Genomic DNA, 16915 nt, shown 5'->3' with positions numbered 1-16915 from the left:
TATGGCTGTTTCTATGCCAATATCATAGTGTTTTGATTACTAGTGCTTCATAATATAGCTTGAAATCAGAAAGTGTGATGCCTCCAGCTTTGTTCCTCTTTCTGAAAATTGCTTGGGCTATTCAAAATCCTTTGTGGTTCCATGAAAATTTTAGAATTTCTTGTTCTTTTTTAAAAAAAAAAAAACCTTGTGTGTAGGTGTCTCTGTGTTAGGGATCAGCTTGAAACATATAAACTTAAGGTTTTCTCAGATCTAAGGAAAGCCTGCACACTGGGCAGGAGTGGTCTTTCTAAATTTCCCCGTTTGTGCAACTAATCCTTAAATAACCCAAAAGGGGGAAAATGGAAAAATAAAGGGCATAAAATAGCCATTGTCTCTTTAAATCCCCTGGAAGGTGCTTCAGGTAGAGGAGCATGAAACAATGATGGTGGAAAATGCAGCTGCCTGCCCGCCTCTGTGTCTGCCCCTCCACGACCAGAGGCAGCTGTCGGTGACCAGAACCCAGACCCGTTACTTGGAGGACGAAGTCCTTATCATCACTCTGGCTCCTGCAAGCCCCTCTAAGAGTGCTGGTCCAGCTGGCGGCTGTGGGCTGGGGCGCGGGAGGATGCAGAACGCCTGTCGCGGGAGGCTGAAACTCACCAAAATTAAGCACAATTCACCAGGCTCGTCTTCCCCCTGGAAGCTGCAAGCCTTTGAATAGACTCTGAAATTCTAACATAATTACAGAAGACAGACTTGGCCAATTCCACGTTGTGCAGGTGGGGACACAAATTCCTAGGACTTCCTACACTGCCATCTTCCCTGCCCTCCCAGGCTTATTTCGTCTTTCATTCTGGCACAGTGCATTTTAAATTCCCAGTGTCAACTCTCTCATTTAACAGTTACAAGAACTGACTTCAGGGACTTCCCTGGTAGCCCAGTGGCTCAGACCTCACGCTCCCAATGCAGGGAACCTGGGTTTGAGCCCTGGTCAGGGAACTAGATCCCACACACCGCAAATAAGTTTGCATGCTGCAATGAAGGCCTGGTGCAGCCAAAAGAAAAAAATATATATATATGAAACTGACTTCAGGTTGCCAAGTGGAATTCAAAATTACTGAGAATGATAGCTGGAAATTAATTTATACACAGATTTTAAGGTCTTCTTTACGATATACTCCAGATTATGCATAGGCATACTTGGCACTTTGGTCAAAAGAAAGCTTGTTTGTGTGTATGAATAAGATGTAGAGCATTGCAAAGCAGTAGAGAAAGGATTGGGATCCTGGGGCTTAGAGACTATCCTAAAACCATCTTGTTGTCCATTATGATAACAGTTAGAAGAAGGCATAAATTTAGATTAAAAAATCTCACACTGCTGTGCATTAATATCTTTTATGGGCTTCCCAGGTGGCCCAATGGTAAAGAATCCAGCTGCCAATGCAGGAGACGTGGGTTCGTTCCCTGAGTCAGGAAAATCCCCTGGAGAAGGAAATGCAAACCCATTCCAATATTCTTGCCTGGGAAATCCCACAGACAGAAGAGCCTGGTGGGCTACAGTCCATGGGGTCACAAAAGGGTCAGACATGACTGAGTGACTAAGCAACAGCATCTTTTGCAGGTCTCAGGCAGAGTCCCGGTGATGAAATAATTCTTACCCACAGTCATGTTCCTCTCATATTAGGCATTCTCTTAGGGCTTCATCCTACTTTTAAATGTTTTCCTTGACTCACGACATCATTTTCACAGCATCATGCATTATCACGACCCAGATAATCACGATGGTGATCACTCACCTAAAGCCAGACATTCTGGAATTCGAGGTCAAGTGGGCCTTAGGAAGCATCACTATGAACAAAGCTAGTGGAGGTGATGGAATTCCAGTTGAGCTATTTCAAATCCTAAAAGATGATGCTGTGAACGTGCTGCACTCAATACGCCAGCAAATTTGGAAAACTCAGCAGTGGCCACAGGACTAGAAAAGGTCAGTTTTCATTCCAATCCCAAAGAAAGGCAATGCCAAAGAATGCTCAAACTACCACACAGTTACACTCACCTCACACACTAGAAAAGTAATGATCAAAATCCTCCAAGCCAGGCTTCAATAGTATATGAAACATGAACTCCCAGATGTTCAAGCTGGATTTAGAAAAGGCAGAGGAACCAGAGATCAGATTGCCAACATCTGTTGGATCTTTGAAAAAGCAAGAGAGTTCCAGAAAAATATCTACTTCTGCTTTATTGACTATGCCAAAGCCTTTGACTGTGTGGATCACAATAAACTGTGGAGTATTCTGAAAGAAATGGGAATACCAGACCACCTGACCTGCCTCCTGAGAAATCTGTATGCAGGTCAGGCAGAAACAGTTAGAACTAGACATGGAACAACAGACTGGTTCCAAATAGGGAAAGGAGTATATCAAGGCTGTATACTGTCACCATGCTTATTTAACTTACATGCAGAGTACATCATGAGAAACGCTGGGCTGGATGAAGCACAAGCTGGAATCAAGATTGTTGGGAGAAATATCAATAACCCCAGATATGCAGATGACACCACCCTCATGGCAGAAAGCGAAGAAGAACTAAAGAGCCTCTTGACAAAAGTGAAAGAGGAGAGTGAAAAAGGTGGCTTAAAACTCAACATTCAAAAAAGTAAGATCATGGCATCTGGTCCCATCATTTCACAGCAAATAGATAGGGAAACAGTGGAAACAGGGACAGACTTTATTTTGGGGGACTCCAAAATCACTGCAGATGGTGACTGCAGTCATGAAATTAAAAGACGCTTGCTCATTGGAAGAAAAGTTATGACCAACCTAGACAGTATATTAAAAAGCAGAGACATTACTTTGCCAACTAAGGTCCGTCTAGTCAAGGCTATGGTTTTTCCAGTAGTCATGTATGGATGAGAGTTGGACTATAAAGAAAGCTGAGCGCTGAAGAATTGATGCTTTTGAACTGTGGTGCTGGAGAAGACTCTTGAGAGTCCCTTGGACGGCAAGGAGATCAAACCAGTCCATCCTAAAGGAAATCAGTCCTGAATATTCATTGGAAGGACTGATGCTGAAGCTGAAACTCCAATACTTTGGCCACCTGCTGTGAAGAACTGACTCATTGGAAAAGCCCCTGATGTTGGGAAAGATTGAAGGTGGGAGGAGAAGGGGATGACAGAGGATGAGATGGCTGGATGGCATCACCGACTCAATGGATGTGAGTCTGAGTAAACTCCGGGAGTTTGTGATAGACAGGGAGGCCTGGCGTGCTGCAGCCCATGGGGTTGCAAAGAGTCGAACACTACAGAGCAACTGAACTGAACTGAACTGAAGACAAGTCCTGGATTGGCCAAGAAATTTGTTCAGGTTTTTCTGTTACATCTTATGGAAAAACCTGAACGAACTCATTGGTTAATCCAGTATTTAGTTAGAGACCTTTCAAAATTAGTAAGTTGGCTAGAAAATAACCAGAAATCTTGTGTTATACTGGCAAAAAGTCAGAGGCAATCACAATTAATTGGCATCTAAATTATAATCAGAGTTCCCTTATTTAGCCCTTCGCTTTCACTAGAGAACTGAAGACTCAAGAACAGGTAGAGAGTTTTGTTTTGGTTTCTGTTTTGTAATCCCACACCCAAAACATAATGTTTAATGATTAAAGTTTAATCAGTCATTTTTGCCATATGCTTCCCTTGTGGCTCAGCTGGTAAAGAATTCACCTGCAGTGCAGGAGACCTGTGTTCCCTCCCTGGGTTGGGAAGATCCCCTGGAGAAGGGAACGGCTACCCACTCCAGTATTCTGCCTGGAGAATTTCATGGACTGTATAGTCCATGGGGTTGCAAAGAGTTGGACACGATTAAGCGGCTTTCACTTCACTCAGCCGTTTGAAAACCTTATACAATTTATACATGCAAATCAATGAAATAATAAAAAAAATGTTCAAGCCCTCAATTTTTTTTTATCTTCACAAGATAAAAATTATGTTTCCTACCTTCTTCTTTTCTACAAAGCCAACAGAATCCTATCACCAAGCGATCCATCCCAGCCTACAGAGTGAACAGAGAATCAGGCTGTTCCTGTGTATAATCACAGGACAGGAAAGAGCTTTAGGAACCACAATGCTTTCTAAAGTGCTAGTATAGTTCATGTATGGAGGAGCTGAGGGGAAAGCAGTGGTTCTTACATAAAGATATCACTGAGGATACCAATGAAACAAAATCGAGTTTTTAAAATTTGGAGTAGGACGTCCTTGGTGGCCCATTGATTGGAAAAAAGAAAAAAAAAGTACACCTGCCAATGCAGGGGACACAGGTTCAATCCCTGGTCCAGGAAGATTCCACATGCCAGGAAGCAAATCAGCCTACACACTCTAACTACTGAATGTGCAAGCCTAGAGCCAGTGCTCCACAAGGAGAGAGTAGCCCCCGCTCCTGGCAACTAGAGAAAGCCTAGCGTGGCAACAAAGACCCAGCGCAACGAAAAATAAACAATTTTTAAAAATTAGGGGTAAGTGGGGAGATATTAAAGTTGCTGTTTGTAGAATGGTACCGACGAGCAACGTAGCAAAACAAAAGAATCCGAACCTTGACCGATTTGGTAAGGTTGGCGCTTTACATGGTGTTGCAAGGCCTGCTCCTCTTGGTACTTTCCTCTAAAAGTAGCTTGGTAATTCACCACTGACTTTACGGTTGTTTCTTAATTCTTATAATTAGGAAGTATCTATATTAGGCTTCACACACAACCATAGCATTGCCTGAAGAAAAACGCACAACCTGAAGTTGCTGGTCACGTTTTATTCAGGGAGCTACTGGGGACCACAGTCCAGGAGACAGCCTCTAGCTCTGCAGAACTGCTCCAAAGAGCCAAGGGAAGAGTCAGGATATTTAGTTTTTTGCTGAAAACAAAACAAAACAAAAAAACAAAACACACTGTTAGACGCCAGACTCTGGGCTCATTGAAATTACTCTTTAGATACACATCTTTAGTTGGGCCAGCATGCTTTTTCTCTCCATCCTAAACGCCCCTCCTGGGGCACTAATGTAAGTCAGGCTGGGGGTGATGGCAGGCAACATGCATTGTTTATTGGAATGGCAGGCAACATCCTCTGTCCACAATAGTGATGCATATATTCATATTTATTTAACATGTCTATAACTTTTCCATGTATGAAGTATATAGTAATTTTTTTCCAGACACATCAGTTTTGTATCCCTAACCTTGGCTTTAAATCCAAGATATCAGTGGTACTAGAACTTGCTTAAACTTTTGTATATAGACCCTGGATTGAAAACCAAAGGAAGGTTCACAACCCAAATTTTGGCGCATTCTTCCTGTTCGGCAAATAAATACTGCTTCCTCGGGTTCCTAAGTGCGGCTTCCCTTCACGAGAGCAGGGGGGGACTGTGTAGTTTTCATCTGGCGAAAATGACATCGATCCCGGTTGGAAAGGATAATTAAAACAGCTACTTTCTGCAGGTCACAGGTCCCCAACACTGCAAACCCGGGGCGCCAACAGGTATAAACGACTCAGTAGCTCCCAGCCCGCAGCCAAGCACTGGCAAAGCGTTCACGCTGCAATCACTCAAGAAACGCTCGCGGAAGAGACCAGAGAATAAAGGCGCGGCGGCCGTGACACGTGGCCGAGCCGAAGGTCCGCACAGCAGCCCGATCGCCGGCGGGGCCGCGGGATCAGAACCCGCGCAGACCTTTCCGAACGTGCACTCCGCGGGTGACCCCCGGCCGAGGGGCTCCTGGTGCCGCCCTGGTCCCACCCCCGCCTCTCCAGCGTCTTGGGGCCGCCCGGGCGGCGCGCGCGCAGACTCCTCGGCGGCAGTGGGGATCACGCCCCGAGCCCGCGGACCCGCGTCCCCTGCTCCGCGGCCTCGGGGACCTGGAGGCTCCCGGCCAGCTGCCCTACCGAGGCCCCGCCAGGCGCAGGCGCAGAGGCCGCCAGACAAACCCGGAAGCGCTCGGCGCGGCCCGCGCCTGCGCAGTAGCGGCCCCGGCGGCGGCCAGACCCGCGGCGTCCCCCCGCCCCGAGGTCCGGCGGGCTCGGGCCGCGTCATGTCCGCCCAGGGCGACTGCGAGTTTCTAGTGCAGCGAGCCCGCGAGCTGGTGCCGCAGGACCTGTGGGCCGCCAAGGCTTGGCTCATCACGGCGCGCAGCCTCTACCCGGCCGACTTCAACATCCAGGTGAGGCCGGGCGCGCGCGCGGGGGGCGCGGCTCCCACTGCCCTGCGCCCCGCTCCCCATCCTCCCGGAGAAGCCGGCCTGGGGACTCCGGGTCCGGCCGGGCGGCCGGGGCCACGGGAGCGTCAGCCGCCCTGCGGCCGGGCCCGCGCCTTGTGCCGCGGGGGAAGGGCCGCCCGCGGGGGCGGAGGCAGGATGGGGGTGTCCTGGGTGCCTGCGCGGGCGAGCTGCGGCGCGGGGTGCTGACCACAGGAGCCCACCTGGGCGGTGGCTCTGTAAAGGGGGCCATGCCGCGCGCGGGTCTGCAGGCGCCGCCGCCGTGCGTAAAGGTATCAGAGCCGCGGAAACCTACACACCGTTCCCGGCATCCGGATGATGAAGGCGGCGCCCTGTCGGGCTCCGGCGACCTGGGAGCCGGGCCTGCACTAAGCTGGGCCCGGGGCTGTGAGCGACCGAGCCCTGAGGCTTCTTTGACCGGGTGGTGCCCGACCCTAGGACCTCCAGGGGCGGGGCGGGGGGGCGGTCTCTGGTGGTCTGGGTCACCAGGTGTGCTGGACCTTAGGACCTCCAGGGGCGGAGTGGGGAGTGGGGGGCCCTTGTGGTTTGGGTCAGCAGGTGATGCCAGATCCTAGGACCTGCAGGGGTGGGGACGGTGGAGGAGCAGGCCGGGCGGGCAGAGGGCCTGACCCCGCCCCGGCTGTGTTGCATACAGTATGAGATGTACACCATCGAGCGGAATGCGGAGCGGACGGCCACCGCCGGCAGGCTGCTCTACGACATGTGAGTGGGGAGCTGGCCCGGCCTCTTGGGGTGGGGAGTTGATTTCTGTCAAAGAGGGAGTTGCGGGGAGGTCTGAAGTTCTGCCCCTCGGGTACCTAAAGCGTACTTTTTCATGGGTCTAGGCCTTCCCTGAACTGCAGAGAAGTCTAACTAGGTCTTGTTCTTGTTAAAACTCTTCTATTCAGTCATTTATTTTATTTTGGAAATAATACACACTCTTCTGAGAAGTTTAGACAGTACTGAAGCATAGAGAATAAGTGGAAGTCCCTCCTGGCCTCAACCAGAGTTGTGTGCGTATGTGTGTACACAGCACACATCAGTAAGTTCTGGGGGAGCAGTTGCACCGGTGAGCACTATTGCTCACCCACGGGTGATGGACCCCTTTCCAGATCAACATGTAAAGATCTGTTTAGTTCTTTTTCACATCTGCATAGCATTTCACTCCCCTTTTATTGGGGGACATTTAGGGAGCTTCCAGTTGGTTGAGATTATCTTCAGGAGTGTCAGAAAGTAATTCTGTACTCAGGTTTTGGTGTTTTTCTTTAGATTCTTCAACATAGGCTTGCATAGTCAAAGGGTGCGTGGATTTTAAATTTTGATGTACCATCAGACTGCTTTCCAAAGAGTGCTGTTCCTGTTTACATCTCCACAGCCAGTATATGAGTGTTGCTTTCCCACAGCGTTGCCAGCACTTGGATATTATCAGTCTTTGCATCAGCTGTTAATTTTTGCCAGTACCACAGGAGAAAGGGCTTCCCCAGTGGCTCAGCAGTAAAGAATCCACCCTCAATGCCGGAGATGTGGGTTCGATCCCTGGGTCAAGAAGATCCCCTGGAGAAGGGAATTGCAGTCCACTCCAGTATTCTTGCCTGGAGAATCCCATGGACAGAGGAGCCTGGTGGGCTACAGTCTGTAGGGTTGCAAAGAGTTGAACGTGACTGAAGCAACCAAGCACTCATGCAGAGGAGAAAACAGTATCTTGCTATTTTTAAAAACTTGTGTTCAGTGTATTACTAGTAAGACTGAGTATCTTTTCAAGTGATATTTGGCTATTTGTATTTTTTCTGTGATTTGTCTTTGCCCATTTTTTTCTTTTGGGAGGTTTCTTTTTTTTTTTTCTTGCTTGTTTGCTTTTCAGGATTGCTTTACATATTATGATCATTTGTCTTTTCACTTACTAAAAAAGCTTAAGTCTATTGTAAGGACCCTCATTTTTCTTAGTTTTTATTTTTATATCTTTATTTTGGTTTGTTTTGGTTTATCTATGTATTCACTTGGGATAAAGAAAAATGTGTTTTTGTCTGATGCTACTGTTTTTACTTTCTTTTTTGGATGCTATGTAGAATCTGACATTTTAATTTAATGCATTCATTTTTAAAAATAGGTTTGTGAATTTCCCAGATCAGCCGGTGGTGTGGAGAGAGATCAGCATTATTACCTCAGCATTAAGAAACGATTCACAGGATAAGCAAACCCAATTCTTACGAAGTAAGAACAAAGTGATAACATAATAGTGTATAAATTACTACTTCCAGAATGTCAAATTCTTTGTAATAATTTCACACAAAAAAGTCACATCTGTGGTATTGGTACCCATGTGTGTATTTTGTTCTTAGCAGCTGAAGCCTATACAAATGTCTCTTGATCCCTTGAGCATTTGCTTAGAACCCTTTAAATTTTCTTAAAGGATGTGGATATTAGCCTGGGGAACTGAATATGTTTTAACAGGTTCTACAGTAATCATAAAGCATCTGTAGATTATGCAGACCTCCACAGAACAGGAGAGGAACTTCTAGTAATTTATGAATGTTCTCATTAACCTTCATTCTGTGTTGGGTGCCATAGCCAATCCAATATTTCAGATTCTGGACAAAAAAGGAAGTAGATGGTTCATGCCATTTCAGCTTACACACATGCTTTTCATCTCAGCCAGCAGCAAGCACTACTGTGACCCTTCCCAGACATCATTCTTCTCTTCTAGATCCAGTGAGGCCTCCAGATATTTCATGGTCATTCTGCAAACATCTTATGCCCAATACTCTGACCTGGAAGCCTTTCAGGTTATAGGTGAAATCCAGCAGTAGCAGTTCTTTTACGTAGTGAATACCAAGTATACTTCACTTATATACTAAGTGAAGCCTGTCCTCACTCAGTATATCCCATTCTATGTATGATGATGCCTTCTTTCCTCTTTCGCGTCTGTATTTTCTTTCTGAAAGACTTCACAAAGTGAAATGTGTTGTATACAGGTTTATTTGAAACTCTTCCTGGGCGGGTCCAGTGTGAAATGTTACTGAAGGTTACGGAACAATGCTTCAACACCTTGGAACGTTCAGAAATGCTGCTTCTACTTCTGAGACGCTTCCCTGAGACCGTGGTGCAACATGGGGTAAGATAAAATTGATCAGTGGAGTCACAAGTATGTTTCAGAGCCAGAGTGTGTGTATTATTCTAAAGCAGATTGTTCTCATTATGAGGAGCGCCAGAAAAGAGTGAACTCAAATCAAAGGAATCCTTGTTGGTAAAGCTAGAAGACTGTCACTGTTCCCTGACCCTGAATTTCCAGTGGAAGTGGCCTCACCGGTGTAAGGACTTAAGCAGCAAGCTGTGACAGTGCTTTTGTTATTGTTGCTATTGTGAAGTTGCTCATTTGTATCTGACTCTTTGCGACCCCATGGACTGCAGCACGCCGGGCTTCCCTCTCCTTCATTCTCTCCCAGAGCTCGTTCAAACTCATGTTCACTGAGTCAGTGATGCCATCCAGCCATCTCATCCTCTGTCGTCCCCTTCTCCTCCTGCCTTCAATCTTTCCCAGCATCAGGGTCTTTTCCAGTGAGTCCACTCTCACATCAGGTGGCCAAAGTGCTACTTACTTTCAATTTGTAAAGTACAGTAGAGTTTTTAGAAATAATCTATTTCATAGTTTTCAACTCTGTGTTGGAATTTAAAGGCAAGCCATAGTTGGCAGTATGAACGGGCACGTTTTTCACATGTCTTTGCCGTGTGGTCAGTTTTTGCTCTGCTCTGCCCTTTGCTCACACGTCTGATCGTTACCGAGTGCTGCTGGCAGGTGCTAGTTGGTGTGTGATCGCTTCTGGAGGTGGCCAGCATCCTGCTCGCAGCTATGTTCGTCACTTCCCATCGCCAGTAATGGAGAGCTGGGCTTCAGATCATTAACTCTTAATCCAAACCCTTTGGCTTATTCTTTCTGGCTCCACTTTCCTGGCTGCTGCCCGGGTTAACCTTCTCTGTATCTCTGTGTGTTAGTTTCAAAAGGCTGCTGTAACAAAGTACCAGAACCTGGGTGCCTTAAAACAACAGGAGTTTATTCTGTCACAGCCCCAAAGCCAGGCATGGCCAGGGCCGTGCTCCCCATGAGGGCTCGGGGAGGACTCGTGCCCCACTCTTCCTGGCTCCTGGGGCACCAGGATCCTTGTCATTCGTTGGCTTGTGGCTTCATCTTTCAGTTTCCGCCCCTGTTGTCACCTGGCCCGTCTTTGTGTGTTGTCCCCGTGTCTGTACATGACCTTGTAAACACATCAGTCATTGGATTACGACCCACCCTGATCCCGTATGACTTCATCTTAACTGATTACCTCTATGAAGACCTTTTTTATAAGATAAACATGCGAGGTCACATCCTGACGTTCTGAGTGGACATAAATTTTGGGGGGGACAGTGTTCAGCCTAGTGTCCTTTTTGACTTTAACTTTCAGCCTCATGTAATCATTCACATGGTAACCCCTCCTCTCAGCCCCTGCCTCAGCAGGTGTTTGCAAGGAAGACAGTGCAGAGGTCCTGGTGGGTTTGTACAAGCCAGCTCTCCACTGGGCTAGGGCGTCAGAATGGGAAGGTGGCCTGAAGACCCAAACCTTTCTGTCCTACCTAGTCCAGGCTGTGCGGCTGGCTACTCCTGGCAACTCTTGAAAGTGTGAAGTTTTGTCTACGTAATACATCTTGATGTAGAGAATAAAGTCAGTTTCCGAATTTCTTAGAAAAACCGCTACATCTCTGTTATCATTCTGTCTAGCTCCAGTGCTTCCATTAAGTTTTTTAGACAATTGACTGGTGTTTTAATTTTGCTGGTTCAGAGGAGAATAAGACGTCACTGGTCTGTGGTCAGGTGAACGTGGGATTCCCTTCCGGGCAGGGTTGCTGATCTATTTTTCTGTTTTCTAGCCTTTAAAGTGAGAATTCTTGTTTCTTGAGGAAGTTTGAATATACGAACTATGTGGTAAATCAGTATATCACATGCACTGTTTCTTCATGTAATCCGGACATCTGAAACTGAACAGATTTAAATGATGAGGTGTGTTTTGAAACAGGTTGGCCTTGGGGAGGCACTCTTAGAGGCCGAGACTATTGAGGAACAAGAATCTCCTGTCAACTGCTTTAGAAAATTATTCGGTAAGAAAAATTGCATCTTGTATTAATTCCTTAGGATCAGTAGAATGCGCTGGGGGTGTCATTTCAGAAATAAGTTCATTTGTAGAAAGCACAGGAATTCTTCATATTATGGGATTTAAATTCTTGTTTATTTTTTCGGTTCAGAAAGCATTTTAAACAACTTCTAAATTTTTGTTGTGTAATAGTTGATACCTCTGAAAGAATACATGTAACCATGTATTTGGGTGTGAAGCACAATAATAAACACCTGTCACTCGTGATGTAGAGTCCTTGTCTCCTTGCTGACTCCATCCACTAGCGTCCTTCTACATTGCAGTTTTTAAATAACTGTGCCATAAGGGTGTTCTTTTCTTCCTATCTACTCTTGGCCAAGTGAACTAAAAAATACTTTGTTTTTGCCAGAACCCAAGAGTAGCCAAACAGCTTAATCAGTTTTTCCTCGTTTTCCCTTCTCACAGTGTGTGACGTCCTTCCTCTAATAATTAACAACCACGACGTTCGGTTGCCTGCCAATTTGCTCTATAAGTACTTGAACAAAGCAGCTGAATTTTACATCAATTATGTCACTAGATCGACTCAGATAGAGAATCAGCATCAAGGTAAGTGGGAATAGCTTGCAATTTATTTTATTTTTTTGTACTTTTTCATTTTGTACAATTTCCAGCTCAGAAATCCCTCAGTGTTTTGATTATTCTCCTCTGGATATGTACCAGTTTGATATTCTTACTAAAAGAGGGTTCCTAGACGAAAAACACTACACTTAAGAGATAAGACTTTTCTGGAACCAGTTTTCCCCCTTGATTGAAACAGTGAAGCTGCTGAACTGTAAGGTTAGCTTTGTACGTGGACCACAGCTCACAGGTCCCTTCCTGCTCTGCTAGGGGTGGACATAAGCATGTTGAGGTTCTGTGTTCTTGCCTCTTGCATGGGAAGTCAGACCTTTTTTTTCTCTATTAAGTACCAACCAAATAAATAGTAAGTCGTGGGGCATCCATGGCGGTCCAGTGGTTACGACTCAGCACTGCCAGTGAAGGGGCTGCAGTTTCGATCTCTGGTCAGGGAACTGAGATCCCACATGCTGCAGGGCATGGCCAAAAATAAAAATAAAAGCATTTTTTTTAAGTAAGTAGTCATGTTAATTAATTGTAAACTACACTTTTTTTTCACATCTCAGGTGCTCAGGAAACATCTGATTTAATGTCACCGAGCAAACGTAGCTCTCAGAAGTACATAATAGAAGGGCTGACAGAAAAATCGTCCCAGATTGTGGACCCTTGGGAGAGATTGTTTAAAATTTTGAATGTTGTTGGAATGAGGTGTGACTGGCAGATGGATAAAGGAAGACGGTAAAAACATATTCATTTCCAAGACTGCATAACAAATTGTTTGATAGCATTATCTCTAAAAAACAAAATACTTTTTTTCTAGAAGCATATAGTGTATGGGTACACCTCTGTCTGGGGCAGATTCTGTAACTCTCACTATATATGCAGGAGTGTAGTTTTTCACTTCATGTAAAGATTCCCAGCGGAAGCATGAACTCTTAAGATGCTGTTGAGTTTGAAGCTCTCCTTGGTGCTTAGAGGAAAGAGAACCTACTTGGCACATTCGTGTCAGGAGCTCTTGTCCTGATGCTGCTCTGATTCAGAAGGGGAATTTGCTTCCATCTGCAGACAGTGGAGAGTAATTTTACCTGCCCAGAGCCACATCTGGTAGTTGTAGTGGTTCGGTAGTTGTAATGGTTCTATGGGCGCTTTTCTCTCTTAGACGTTTTGCTGACAAACTCAGAGTAATTAAATAATTTCTGTTGCCCTTCACCTTTCAGAAGCTATGGTGATATTTTGCATAGAATGAAGGATCTCTGCAGATACATGAACAACTTTGATAATGAAGCTCACGCAAAATACAAAAACCAAGTGGTTTATTCCACTATGCTGGTCTTCTTTAAGAATGCATTCCAGTATGTCAACAGCATACAGCCGTCTCTCTTCCAAGGTTGGTTTAAGAATTTTACAGTGTCCCAGACCACTGGCCTCATTGAGGGTGATGAGGACAATGAAAATGTTCACCTCAACATTGTTCTTGGATCCAAATAACTGCCAGTGCTTTTATGAGCTGTTGGTTTTTATGTGTGTTTTCACTAAAAACTTCTGTATCAAAGGATGCAGTGGTATTCTGAAACTAAATACAGATATTGAATGCCTCTTTTTAAAAAACAGCAGATGTAGCAGAGTATTGACTTAGATTTCACAGTAAATTCTCAACAGATTTTTTTTTAAATAATATGTATGCATATAAATTCTAGAGAATGGGAAAAACAGAATATCACAGGGTGAAATACCCACAATACTTACAGTATAACATAGCTCTCCTTTTTGCGTATTGCCTATAGTATTTCATACATTTAGATTCTCATATATTAGATTATCATATATTTAAATAATGTATGTGTATCTTTGTAGTTTTTCTCTTTTGTTGGTAATTCCATGCTTTGTGATCATTGTAAAAAATTTGGTGGCTAACGTAAGAACAAACACAAAGAAGGAACTTGCCTTTGTCCACCAAGAGAGACGTTTATTAACAGTTGGGTGTATTTCTGCACAGTTTTTATTTCTGTATATGTATGCTTCTTTGATTAGCCAGTTGGGACGATAGTGATCATAGTTTCACACAGTGCTTGAGTAGGTTTCCAGCGGGTAGTAAGTACTCTGTTCCTCCCTGCATTGTAAGTGTCGTCCTTCTCGCTCCATCCACAGGTCCCAACGCCCCGAGCCAAGTCCCGCTGGTTCTCCTGGAGGACGTATCGAACGTGTATGGTGATGTCGAGGTCGATCGCAGTAAGCACATACATAAGAAGAGGAAGCTAGCCGAGGGAAGAGAAAAACCCATGGTAATTCGTTCAGATCTAATTATTAGCAGAGTAGACGTATATGTCTGCTAGAAACGGGTCACCTGGGTCACCGCCTGCTCCCTGCTTCCACCTGGCTCCCACAGCCTCTTCTCTTTTTGTAACGTGAACCAGATGTCGCTTTGGTCACTGACGGCTTCCCGCCACTCTCAGAATAAAATCCGAACCCTCTCCTTGGGCCCCACAGCAGGCACGAGCAGGCCTCCCTGCCAAGGACCCTCCCGGCCCCTTCCCATCCTCCGCCCAGCTCACGGCCACCCCCGTGGGTCCCACCACTCAGCGCTTGGCCCGGGTGTTCTTCTCCGCGAGGCTGCCTCTGAATAGCCCTCCGTTTTCTCTCTCTGTTCCTGTATTTTAATTCTGTGTAGCCCTTAGCGAGGTCTGTTCTTAAATCTTTCCTGGCTGGTTGCCTTGCCGTCTCTGTCCCTTCACCCGAGCACAAGGTCTTCGGGGCCCTCGGGAGCATCTGTCTCATGCACCCTGTGTCCTGGGCATCCGTCCGACGGCGCCTGCGCCTGTGGGCCTTTGGTGCTGGGGGTTCCGCTGTGCCCTCCCCGGGTGGTTCCAGGCATGGGACAGCTCTTGAGCGTCCTGGCCCTCACCTGTTGTGTGCATCTGTCCCGTTGTAGCAGGGGCATACAGATTATGTGTTTATATGTTAAGGGCCCTGGAGGCCCGGGAGCTCAGCTCACATGCCTTGCTTTACTCACAAGTGTTTGGTTTTTAGTAACCCAGCGTCTAAAACTTGGGCGTTTTCTCATCACAATCCAGACAGACGTCCCTTTACTAATTGATGTCTTACAACGCTGGTCCCTGCTGGAGGCCGCCCCTGGAGGAGGTGGACGTTCTGCCCGAAGCCTGAGTGCCTGCTCACGTGACCGGCCAGGCGACTGGAGGTGGCGGGGCGGGGAGGGTCCTCCCTGAGGGCAGTGTGTTCCCACCCGCACAGGCTCCCGTACCTTCCTGTGGTCAGGACTCTGGCGTCAGAGTCTCCTCAGAACGTGCTTATGTGTTTCTGTAAATTCTACAGACCGTCTGGAACTCCATACTGACCCCCTGCATGTGAGGTCCCTTCCGTAAGCTCCTGATCTCATTTTGAGGCAGGACCGTATTCCTTAAGCTGCCACAGCAATGAACACAACGCTTGTATTTCTCTCTCTCACTAGACTGCCCACCTGTGAGTGGGAGACGACCCTGGAGAGCCAGGATGCCGGAGAGATAGGTTTTGGTTTTGAAAGAGATTGAGGAGGATTACTCCTTAGTCATTCCTGAGGGGGATAAGGAGGTGAAGCTAAATAGGGTGGGGTGGGGAGGGTCCCTGGATGTCAAGGAATGCGGAGAAAGGTGGGGAGTAGGAGGGAAGTGTCTTTTTTTCCTGAGGTTAGCTTAAGGAGTAGAACTTTCTTTTTAACTATAGTTGATTTACCATGTTATATTAGTTTCAGTGGTACAGCTTTAGATTCTTTTCCATCCCAGGTTTTTATAAGGTATTGAATATAGTTCCCTGTGCTATATAGTGGGTCCTTGTTGGTTATCTATTCTATATATAGTAGTATGCATGTGTCAACCCCATACTCCTAATTTATCTCCCCCACCCCTTCTCCCCCACTTTCCCCTTGGTAACCATAAGTTTTCTGTGTCTGTGAGTGTGTCTCGTAAATAACTTTGTGTCATTTTTCAGACTCCACATACAAGTAATATCTTATAGTATTTGTCTTTCTCTGACTTTACGTCACTTAGTATAATAATCTGTAGATCCATCCATATTGGTGCAAATGGCATTATTTCATTCTTGTTTGTGGCTGGGTAATATTCTGTTATGTATATATGTGGTAATATTCTATTGTATTTGTATACCACATCTTTATCTGTTCATCTGCTGATGGACACTTAGGTTGCCTCCATGTCTTGGCTGTTGTGAATAGTATTGCACTGAATGTTGGGGCGCGTATATCTTTTCAAATAGAGTTTTCTCCAGATCCATACCCAGGAGGGGGATTGCTGGATCATATGCCAGTTCTGTTTTTAGTCTTTTAAAGGAACCTCCATACTGATCTCCATAGTGAGGGCATCAATTTGCATTCCCGCTAACAGTGTAGAAGGGCTCCCTTCTCTCCACACCCTCTCCAGCATTTATTTATTTTTGTAGACTTTTTGATGATGGCCGTTCTTTTTTTTTTTTTTAAGCATACACATAGTTGATTTATTGGGTTGTCCTTAAAGTTTGTAAAGATTTTTCCATGAGATGTTACAGAAAAACCAGATGACCTTTTTGGGATGGCCCTTCTGACTGATGTGAGGTGATACCTCATTGTCATTTTGGTTTGCATTTCTCTAATAATTAGCATTGTTGAGCATCTTTTCATGTGCCTGTGGGCCATCTGTATGTCTTCTTTGGAAAAATATCTGTTTAGGTCTACTGCCCATTTTTTGATTGGGTTGTCTGTTTCTTTGATATGAATTATATGCGCTATCTGTATATTTTGGAGATTAATCTCTTGTTGGTCCCATTGTGCACAGATACTTTCTCCCAGTCCGTTGGTTGTCTGTTCTGTTTATGGTTTCCTTTGCTGCGCAAAAGTTCATAAGTTTGATTCGGTGCCAGTTGCTTATTTTTGCTTTTATTTCTTTTGCCTTGGGTGACTGGTCTAA

The 16915-nt window shown here is 45.7% G+C and overlaps 1 protein-coding gene across 3 annotated transcripts in view; it reads left to right on the top strand.

Annotated features, from left to right (window-relative positions):
• Window positions 1-5982: 5982 nt before the first annotated feature.
• Window positions 5983-16915, top strand: part of INTS10 (integrator complex subunit 10) — a 29857-nt gene continuing 18924 nt past the window's right edge. For all 3 annotated transcript variants that reach the window (XM_061134638.1, XM_061134639.1, XM_061134637.1), the window contains exons 1-9: window positions 5983-6171; window positions 6881-6948; window positions 8333-8436; window positions 9198-9337; window positions 11274-11355; window positions 11814-11954; window positions 12530-12701; window positions 13181-13350; window positions 14112-14245. In XM_061134638.1, the coding sequence (XP_060990621.1) occupies window positions 6043-6171; window positions 6881-6948; window positions 8333-8436; window positions 9198-9337; window positions 11274-11355; window positions 11814-11954; window positions 12530-12701; window positions 13181-13350; window positions 14112-14245 (1140 nt within the window). In that variant the 5' untranslated portion in view covers window positions 5983-6042. The remainder of the gene's footprint in view (window positions 6172-6880; window positions 6949-8332; window positions 8437-9197; window positions 9338-11273; window positions 11356-11813; window positions 11955-12529; window positions 12702-13180; window positions 13351-14111; window positions 14246-16915) is intronic.

Source organism: Dama dama, chromosome 32, assembly GCF_033118175.1.
Source record: "Dama dama isolate Ldn47 chromosome 32, ASM3311817v1, whole genome shotgun sequence".
In the NCBI taxonomy this organism is placed as follows: Eukaryota; Metazoa; Chordata; class Mammalia; order Artiodactyla; family Cervidae; genus Dama; species Dama dama.
Note: the sequence above shows the minus strand (reverse complement) of the source record. Positions and strands in the feature narration are given on the sequence as shown.